At 39.1% G+C, this 10,507-nt stretch overlaps 1 protein-coding gene across 2 annotated transcripts in view; it reads right to left on the bottom strand.

Annotated features, from left to right (window-relative positions):
* Positions 1-1,206: 1,206 nt before the first annotated feature.
* LOC122789899 (mucosa-associated lymphoid tissue lymphoma translocation protein 1-like) overlaps positions 1,207-10,507 on the bottom strand; it is a 696,960-nt gene continuing 687,659 nt past the window's right edge. For both annotated transcript variants that reach the window (XM_044057339.1, XM_044057340.1), the window contains exons 13-14: positions 10,244-10,354; positions 1,207-3,927 (exon numbers count right to left, since the gene is read on the bottom strand). In XM_044057339.1, the coding sequence (XP_043913274.1) occupies positions 3,583-3,927; positions 10,244-10,354 (456 nt within the window). In that variant the 3' untranslated portion in view covers positions 1,207-3,582. The remainder of the gene's footprint in view (positions 3,928-10,243; positions 10,355-10,507) is intronic.

The raw sequence follows: 10,507 nt of genomic DNA, 5'->3' as shown, positions 1-10,507 counted from the left end.
CTCACACTCGAACTCAGCTAATGTGTTTGCGCGAAGTGCGACAGCTTCTCTCTTTCTGCACTGCTATCGCACCTCACTCAAACACAGCAGCAGAGTATGTGCATGGGAAGTGTGACAGCTGCAGCGAGAGATTGGGAGGGGTGGTAGCATAGTTTAGGGTTTCAGGCAGCAATCAGTAGAGGAATTTAGGATTAGGGAAGAGGGAGCTTTAAGTTTAGGGAGAAAGAGGGGGAGTTTAGATGTTCTCTGGTTTGATTCTCTGCTGAGGTCCCTTCTGTGCAGAGTCGCATGTCCTCCCTGTGTTTGTGTGTGTTTCCTACAGGTGCTCCGGTTTCCACGTTACAAAGACATGTGTCTGGAGCATTTCTCCCTGGGCCTCCGCTGTCAGTTGGCTCATTCCAGTCGAACTTTCCTGGTAAACAAATGTTAAATAAATAAATAAATTAAATAAATAAGTTCAGGTTTAGGGACTGATTGGGGAGTTTAAGTTTAGAAAGCAGGAAGGAAGTTTTAGGTTTACTAGATATATGCAAATAACCCCTTAAGAGCATAGCAGTGTTTCCGATACATGTCTTCTGAACACCCATGAAAGTCTGTAGGTACATTCAGGTCCATAAAGCTAAACCCTACTACCTGTGAACATACATATTTTGGCCTTTTATCCCATAGACCTCCACTATTGGAGGTTTAACTACAGCTTCATTGACATCTCTTTGTAATCCTCACAAAAGTTCTGGAAGCACCATAACTGTACAGTTTGCTGCTTAGTGGGGATTTCTGTTCAGTATTCAGTTCACATTCCTGTGCTGATCTTGCACCGAGTTTTTTTTTTCTGCCACTGGCCATTATCATAAAGGCAGAAATTATTTGCTTTTTTTTAATTCTGGGAATAACTGCTGTATCTGGAAGTCTGCAACTAACTGTGAAATGAAACCTGAAGTTAATATAATTTTTCATTAGAAATACCAGAACTTATTTGCGGGCTAAACCTATAAGTGTGTCAGCTAATATATTTAACACCCATAAACAAATGTGGAAGGATACACTACATCAATAGATTTGTACACATGATTTTCAATGTTTTAAATTTATACTCACTGAGATGGAAAGTATGCTGTGTCCTCATCCTACCCAGTTCATATATATGGTGAACGAAAAAGCAAAATCGGTCAGAAAAATCAAAAAATTGAAATTAAATTCTTTATGTTTAGCACGTTTGTTGATCATGGGAATACTTCATTTTCTGTTTTTAAATTAACAGAAGTTGGGCTACTAAATATTCCAGCATGTGGTCAGCAATCGTTCAGTGTCAACATCATCAGAAGTGGCAATTTGTACTTAATTATTCACATATATTGATGTAAATAGCTAGGAAGAAAGAATATAAAATACAAACAGTTCAAGTTAAGGGAACTCAGATTTATAAACTAACTTGGCTTTGAATACACTTGGATTGGAGAAATCACCACAAATAACCTCCATTTTTATGATGGAGCACAAACACCAGTGATTACCCAGCTATACATTTTTATATTTTGGGGGGGGGGGGTGCTGCTGCTGCATTTCGATTTAAAACCATACCATAAATACAGCAACAGGCTAGAGAAATTATGGCATTCTTCCGAGCTGGAAGGAAATATCAGAAGAGGAAATCCCAATTATCTACTGTACAGGAACTTCATTCATAAATGGCATAATGTCATTTTTTTGCATCCTGTAGCAGACATTCAATGATAAGCATTCCCTGTCTTGAACATGAACATATGTGGACATGATAAAATAAGGTGAAGAAAAAAGATCACAATCTAAAAGAAAAGTGAGGAAATGGCTGTAACGGCAAAGCATCAACTATCTCAAATCCATTTCTGATTTTTATGAAATATGTATAGCTGAACTACATCTAGGTTTGATTAAGTGGAAACAACCATTTCTTCTTCACAAAAATAGCATTCTGACAAATTTTAAACATCCAGATGTTTCATTTACAAATAATACTGCAATTGATTTAAATTACAACATAAACAGTTTCCTGCTTTATAAAAAAGTGCATGCACATATTTCATTGCTTTCCTACAAATATAAAAATGTAAGCCGGCATGAAACTGTATCAGTTTTAACAGTATCTGATGTAATACATGCACAGTTTTAGAAAGGCACTGTGCTGTATTTTACAAAACTTTTATTTCTGTATACTTTTATGGGCATGTCAAGGACCTCAGAGTGTGATATTATGTAAAATAACTACATCTCACAGCCTGACATCATGTCATCAAGACATCAGACAGAGTTATTTAGCCACAGGATAAGCAGTGCCATGTGATACTGCTCATGAATGTAATTCCACAAACTTAAGTTGACCAAGACACTAGTTGGCTTCTTCTCTTCAACCAAGAAAAAGGCTTCTGTCATGGTGAAATCAGCTGTTCTTTTTTTGTTGGGGACAGAGGTTCTGATTTCAAGATATACATTTTGTTGAATAACACGTGGATTCCAAAATCACATAATCACATGGGTGAATGATAAAAACAGTGAACCACATCCTTCCAAATGTGTAAAACAGAAAGCAAGGAAGTGACTGATTCTTGCAAAATCACCATTGATTTGAACGGTGATTTTAAAGCAACACTAGAACTGGTTCGAATGTCAGACATCATTTTTACCATTTTTGACATACGGTAAAAACGACTTTCACAATTTCAGCCATAGGAGTCGATGAAATTACTTAAAAATGTGGTGACTTGCAACAAAATGATAGTAAACCAATGCACACTGTAACTGCTGTGTATCAAATTTTGTTTGAAAAAATATCACACACACACACACACACACACACACACACACACACACACACACACTCTCGCTCACTATTATTTCTTCTAACTACGCTTCATTTGTTTTCAAGAAGCCTACAGTTATCCTTCCATTTTAAATGTTTTGGTAATGTATACACTGAAAAAAGTGAACAGATTATTAAAACTCCTTGCCACTTACAGTAGAAACTAAAGTGTTTGTTGATGCCTAGAACCAGCTAAGCAGCCTTCTGGACAATGATCTAGTTAGGTACTGGCACATCTTTTAATAATCTTATAGCATATATAGCTGTAACTAGCAAATGACTAGTCCATAAACTATGTCTTGCCAAAACAGTCCACACAAAACTAAATGAGAACTTTTTATCCCAGTTACTACAGAACACTAATTTGAAAGCTTTACAAGTTACGTTTTTTTGTTTTTGATACCAAGTCATTTTGCTCTGAAAATCCCTTAAAGTTTTGTGGCATGTGAACCAGGTACCTATCATGTGAAAGGGATTCTGTAAGATGACATGGATGTCAGAATAGCAAAAGTGTCCATAACAAAGAGAAATGTAGTATCAGCAGGATGAAAGCAGAAATTGACATTTCAGTGCTTCTTTCACTTTCTGATATTGCCCTGTACAGCCTATATATACCATGAGAGTGCAAAGTCATGGCTTAAGCAGGCACGTAGTCATCAGTGGCCATGATGTGACTTTTAGCACATATGCAAGTTGTTAGAAACTTCCAGAACTAGTACTACACTCTCTCAAAACAGACAGTGGTGTTAAAGGCCGGTAAAATCCTCACTTTCATCATTCTCTTCAGGCTCTCTGGATTTGCTTGTAGAGTTTGCTGCACTGGGAGGATTACCGTAAGTACCTGCTTGCCGAGTTCCTGGCCTGCTCTGACCACTGGTACATGGCATGACCCTCTGGCATCTTGGTTCTTCCTGGCTTCGTGAGGCAGCGACAGGGTCTGATTTTTCATGTACTGGAAAACAATCGTGCTTCTTACAGCTGAATAATTTTGCCACTAAAGGTTTTCGGAGATTGACATTCACTGACTCCTGAACTCGTTGCTTACTACCCAGATCTCTGTAATGCAGATCCACTTTTATAATCAGATCACTCTGAAAAAAAAAGCATGCAATATTAGGCACAAACTATAACTTTAAAAGAACATGTAAACTTACAAAAATAGAGTGCATTTTAAGTGTTTCTAGAAGATAACGGGTACAGAACTTAGTAACAGCTGATGTTTAATGCAGTTAGTCAGTAGGTCACAGAATACTGACCAATGGATGTCTAGATGCCAATACCTCCATTGGACAGTATTTTATATAGTAGAAGGTTGAAGATGATTACTGTTGCCTACAGCATGTACCTTCATCGCCAGGATTTTAAACACTGTACAGACCAGCTTTGGCCCCTGGGGCACTGTAACTACCAAAGACCATGCTAAGTGATCAGATGCCCTGAAATGAACCAGTTATGTGATCAAATGCCCTGAAAATAACCCAGTTAAATTCTGGAAATCCATCAAACACTCTCTAAAAATACAAGAAACTGAACTGGAAAATGGGGGGGGGGGCTGGGATTTGCTGACTAGAATCAACTTACAGTTTTGGTAAGTCCCTTTACAAATACATTTGCTTCAGTGTCAGCTCAGAATGCAATGTGAAAGGAATGAAACCCATGCACTTGAGAAAGCTTGGAGCTGGGATTCTATCATATGAAAGCAGAATGTCCCACCAATGTCAATGTGTTGTACCTGTTTAGTTATGACGCTAGCAATTTCAAGCAACCTAAGACAAGATTATTTATTTGCAATGCAGTGCTACAGCAGGTGGAGGTTACTTGGGCAATTTCCACACTGCAGTGACTCGATGATGTCACAAATGTCTGGGAACACTACCCTCTAGAAGAAGATGAACTCCCTAACCATTAATAAAATGAGCTCTTGCCTGATATGAAGCACTTCACTCCCTACTGAAAGCATAAACAATTCAATGGTTCAACTATGTACACAAACTGGAAATCAGGTTACATCTCCATCATCAGCATCTGAGAAAAATATGTTGCTTGGACTTTCTTGCAGTTTTAGTATGAATGCTTTCTTAATACTTCCATGCAGAAATAAATTGTGAACATACTCCAAGACTGCAATGCTCTAGAGAAAATTAGTAGTAGGCACACTACTTGCAAGTGAACTCGTACAATGCAGCACTTTCGAAAGAAATTTAAAGTCAGTGAAGTATATCTCATTCCCTCAATCCTATGGAAAATTAAGCAGATACTCTTCATAGTATAAAACCAGGCTCTCTCTGAAATAAAGTTGGCAAGACTTTAAAAAATGTATATAAAATCTTTTATGACAAGTCACTACTTGCTGGCAAATATACATAACATGCATACGCAGGTGTATACATACATACATACAAGCACATACTCACACACAGAGGACTGGATCCACCAACAAACCTCTTAACTGCTGTGCGGTTTTTGCAGGACATCCCAGATTTTGACTCATATTTTTGCCCTGTGCCTCATAAAATGTTTCATTTTCATGTAAATTAAGACATTAGAGTTTCATGCTTCTTATTGTTCAAAAATCCACTGATTTTTGGTCTTTGTCATCCATAAATTTGATCTTTATCTAGAATTACTGAACAAAGTTGAGAGGTATGTCCATCAGAGTGATCTGCATGGATCTCCTGCAATTACTTTAATTTATAACTATATGACTACAAGAAGGTGATAGAACAATATTTTCTGACCACATAGTCTGCTGAAATGTTGAGAGGTTTGATGAGGGATCAAGGCTTGTTAGAGCTTATATTTCTGTTCAAGCACCAGCTCTGTCTTCTTCCGTACACCTCATGTAGATGCTTCCAGGCTAACCAATAGAAGGATGGGGTTTCCAGTCACTCCCCTATTTAATGCACGATTCCTCACACAACTAGTTAACCATGACATCATCTCTCCCTTTCCACAACTGGGTCCTACTGACCTCTGCTAGGGGTCAAGACTCTCCCACATCACTTACCCTCCAGGCCAGCATATCTGTCTTCACCTTCTTATCCTTCTCTATTGCAGCTTCCTGTCATTCAGTCTGTTTCGCCTATATACTGCATCGCTCCCTCTTGCTGTATGGTGTGTAGCTTGAAATTGCTGTCTTCTGCTCAGTGGGTAGAATCACTTGTATTTTATTTATGGCTGAAGTAAGTACTGTATGAAGTCATATTGTCACGCTACTGAAGTTCCCAGCATTGCACAGAGTCATTCCTCACTTCTCATTACCATTCAGTTGCACAGGCTTTAAGTCCATGCTTTTATACATGTACTGTTGCAAGCATGGGTAGTCATTTACTTATTTCCATCAAGTCATGAATTATTCCATGCCTCATTGCACTATATCTACAAAGTGCCCAAAAAGAGACAGCTTATCTGATTTGCCCTTTAAGTGCATTTAACATTCTACCTTCTCTACGACTTGCTCTTTCACCCTTCTCCACCTATCTGACATCTCTCTTTCACCCTTCTCCACCTATCCCACTACATCTCGCACTTTTGCCCGTCTTCACCTATTCCACTGCATCTCGCTCTTTTGCCTTTCTCCACCTACCCCACTACATCTCACTCTTTTGGCCTTATTCACCTATTCCACTACATCTCCCTCTTTCACCTTTCTCCACCTATCCCACTACACCTTGCTGTTTTGCCCTTCAATGCCTATCCCATTGCCTTTTGAAATTTTCAGAAGATGTACTGTCCATCACCCACTCCAAAAATCTATTTTATAGGTCTACAACCCACTCTGTGGAAAGTACTTTTGCAGATTCAGAAAGTAACCGATCCCTATTATGTGTGCATGCACACCCTCTTCCTTCCTCCCACCTTTCTGTTCATGTTGGCATCTTCACATCTAAACAATGTGACCTTGTGCACCAAAATCATGTCTTCATTGTCTCTGCAGGTTTCCAGTGAATACTACCTGATCATACTCTTTCCATATCATAAGACATCTACTGGTGAGTCTTTTATGGATTCCTTTCAGTAACCTAAACTCCCTTCTCTTCTAATCCATTCAGAAGTGAAAGAGTACTCAAGGTGTGGTCTGATTAGGACTGATTGCTTCTCTTCTCTACTGCAAATCTTTTCTCACTCTAGTACTGGTGAAATAATCCAGATGTGCTAAACACTATCAGACTCTTTTCCTGAGCTGTTTTTCATAATTTCACCTTCCCCACGTGATACTTTACATAAGGGCTCAAGCAGAGCTTTGCAAATGAGTCTTGGTTGCATTCTTCATGTTGTTTTTGTCAGCCTTTCTAATTATTTCCTTAGATTCTTTCCTCATTTTCCACTGCCACGCCTATGCTTGTGTCATTAATAAAGAAAGTGATTCTTCTCTCTGTTCTCTCAGCTACATCCGAAACCATATCTCTCAAGTGTACCTCATTACGAGGAACGTAACTCATTTGAGGTCTTAAAAGGTTCATGTTCCTTGAAGTTCCTCAAAGTTCCACATTGAAAGAGTCTGTCACACATTCAGTGTTAGGACTTTTTTTAAGTGAAATCCATGGTAAATAGAAATTAATCATATTAATCCATTAAAGGATCTTCTTTATAAGTAAAACCAGCATATTTAACCATTCTATGACCTTCCTAGCTGAAGTTGTTAGTAAGCCAATAGTATGTGTTCCACATTTTGCCCATTTGTTCCACATTATGAAGGCAAGTGTTCCTCATTTTGGAGATGGAAGGTTGAGAGCTATGTCCGAAACAAAAAGAGTATGGGACCCAGGACTGACCCCTGAGATACGCCAGTCACTCACTTCCTTCTTTCTGATGTTGTCCTTCTCACCACAATCCTTTGTGTGCTACCTTCAGCCTTGACAAATCCAGTTACTTAGTCCTGACTATCTCAAATCCCTAAAGCTTTCATAGATGCCACCTAAACTACACAGGACTGAACTGGAAGCTTTGATGAACTCCAGGTAGATCATATTTACTGGTATTTCATGTCATGTTGTCTTGTAACTCAGTTATAAAGCTGGGTCATGTTTGACTAAGCTCCTTCTAGCATTAAAATGGTGTTGGGTGCTGTACTGGAGGATGCTGTCTGCCAGCAACCAGCCTTCCCCTTAAGATTAACTTCTATGGCTTCCTCTGCAGGTATTTTTAGGGGGACATGTTTATAGTTCTCCTGATTTTTTTCCATCATCTCCTCTACTGTACAAAGACATTCTATGACACTGTTTGTTACTCTGTAGTCAGGAAGAACTTCTGAAATGTTAAGTTGAAGATCTTCATAAGGAAATCTCTTGGCACACTTGCCAAATTGCTTAAGACCCAAGAGATAGTCCATCTGATACTCGGACCTAATTCCCCTTTGAAACAGCTAATTCTTATTTTATCTCCTCCTGGTCAGCCTTTTTGCCTGTCCAATGCATCCCTCTCTGTCCAGCTCACGTTTAACATGACACAATCCCTTCCTTTTTCTTCTTGAAGGCTGAAGAAAACTATTTATCCAGAACCTCTGTTTCCTTCATGTCATCCATGACTTCCCTATCATCCTTACTCAACTTGATCATGTCTACGCCTCCCTTCCACTTTTCTCTATAAACATAGAAAGTCTTTATTTCCCTTTCAATTTCCCTTCTACCAATTCCTTTCAATTTGTAGCTGCTGCCCTCACCTCCATTATCCATACCAGTTTCTCTGGTATATAAAGACCTCATCACTTTATTTTTTATACTCTGATTACATACAATATTGATAACACCATTGGAAATGCTATTGAATCCACCGCACTGGTGTCTCTTGTCTTCTGCAAGGATTCCCAAAGTCCATTGTACTCTACAGACCTAGTTCCTTCATTTCCACTATAGGTAGTTTATCCTTTCTCTTTCTTACCTCCTACAGCACAGTTTGAGTTGCCCATTCTAAAGTCAGCCTGACATGGTCTCCACTCATATGGAATATTTCATCTCACCTGATGTATTTTGTTAACCAAGTGCCAAAGTACCAAAAGCTCTCTCCTGCCCTACACCAACTTTTCTTCTCTTGTACCTCATCTTTCATTGTCTACCTCTCCTTCAGGTCTATATTAGTACAATGAAAGTTTACCTTGTCAAACATCAAAATGTTGACAGCTAAACAGTGAAAGCTTAAAACCACGAATGGCCAGTTATGCAAATTTTTTCATAGGGAAAAAATTTGCTTGGCCGTTATCAGGAATTTATCCTCTTCCCCAATGAAGAGCAATCTTGGAGTTGCTATATTTAGTTAGGGGGGTGTGGGGGGGACAGCCCCCTACTTCAGTGGGTCCAGGGGCAAAGCCCCTCACTTAATTAGGGTTTAATGGTTTGTTTTAGTGTCCGATGGCCAAGCAAAGTTTTTCCCTGTGAAAAACTTTGCGGAAATGGCCATTTGCGGTTTTAAGATTTCGCTGTTTAACTGTCGACGTTTGGGTGTTCAACAAGCTAAGTGGTCGATTTTATAATACAGACCCTCTCCTTCCTATTCAGATATGTTTCTTGTGTCTCTTGTTGCAGTCATCCTTTCAGTGCTGATTTCCTTCGGTCTCCCTCCCTACAAAGGCTGAACTCCTCTCTGTGCTGCCTCTCTGCTTTCCCCTCTGGCCCTATTCACACTCCTCAAACTCCACTCTATTTTTTTTCAGAAAATCCTCTCTGACTCATATATATATATCAGCCTCCTGTACTTCACTCATTTTTTTTTTTTTGCTCCTCACTCCTTCCCCCAAAGTCACCACATTTCCAGTCTATTTCCTTGCTCTTCTCACAAACCAGGCCCATGTTTCTGATATGTTCCCTATTATGTTTCCAGTTTTTCTTCCACTGGCAGCAATATCCATTTCTTTGGACATCTCATATGAACCTCTCCAGTCGCCATTCCATCTTCTTTCACCTATGAATACTACTGTGCCATTTCTTGTGCTATTAACTTTCCTTTCAGTCACAGATCTGGCACCCTCCCTGTATACAATTTCTGGAAGGAAAGAAGACCACTCTGAAAGGCCTTGTTCCCATCTCAGTTGCCCCTCTTGAAGTAACCTGTTCCTCTTCACAAATGTGCAAATATTTTATTTTTTTGTTTGTTTGTCCTATACTCACATGAGCCCTACCCCTTTTACACAACATGGAAGTGATTGCCATAAAAACAAATCTGGTTTGATGTCACCACAGGTTTTGAAAGTTATGCTTGACTTTGCTGTTCAATTAGGTCACTTAACTAGGAACATAAACTGTGTAACAACCTGCAAGTAGCAAGTAATGCAGCATATGAACAGGAAAACTTGTAATCAACATCAGTAAAGCTCAACAATGATTCACTGTTTCTGCTACAAACTCTGCAGAACAAGGCACACTTGCTGATGGACAGAAAAGTTAAAAAAAAAATCGTGCTAGGAGGACTGACCTGTAGTTTTTGAAGGCCACACAGTCGGAGGACAGAATCAGAATCGTTATCAGCTGAAGCTAACAGTGAATCTGCTCTGCTGTCATCTGCTAACAACATACAAGGCAGGTCCTAGAACAAACAATGCATAGAGGGGAACATCTGTTATGTAACATCATAATGAATTACAGTAGTTTTACTTAACACGATTACCACTTACTGTCTTAGAAAGGGTAGCTAGACCAAGCTACACATTATAAATTATGTTGCATTTCAATAACAAGT

This window comes from Protopterus annectens, chromosome 15.part0, assembly GCF_019279795.1.
Source record: "Protopterus annectens isolate FY-2018-M chromosome 15.part0, PAN1.0, whole genome shotgun sequence".
In the NCBI taxonomy this organism is placed as follows: Eukaryota; Metazoa; Chordata; order Ceratodontiformes; family Protopteridae; genus Protopterus; species Protopterus annectens.
Note: the sequence above shows the minus strand (reverse complement) of the source record. Positions and strands in the feature narration are given on the sequence as shown.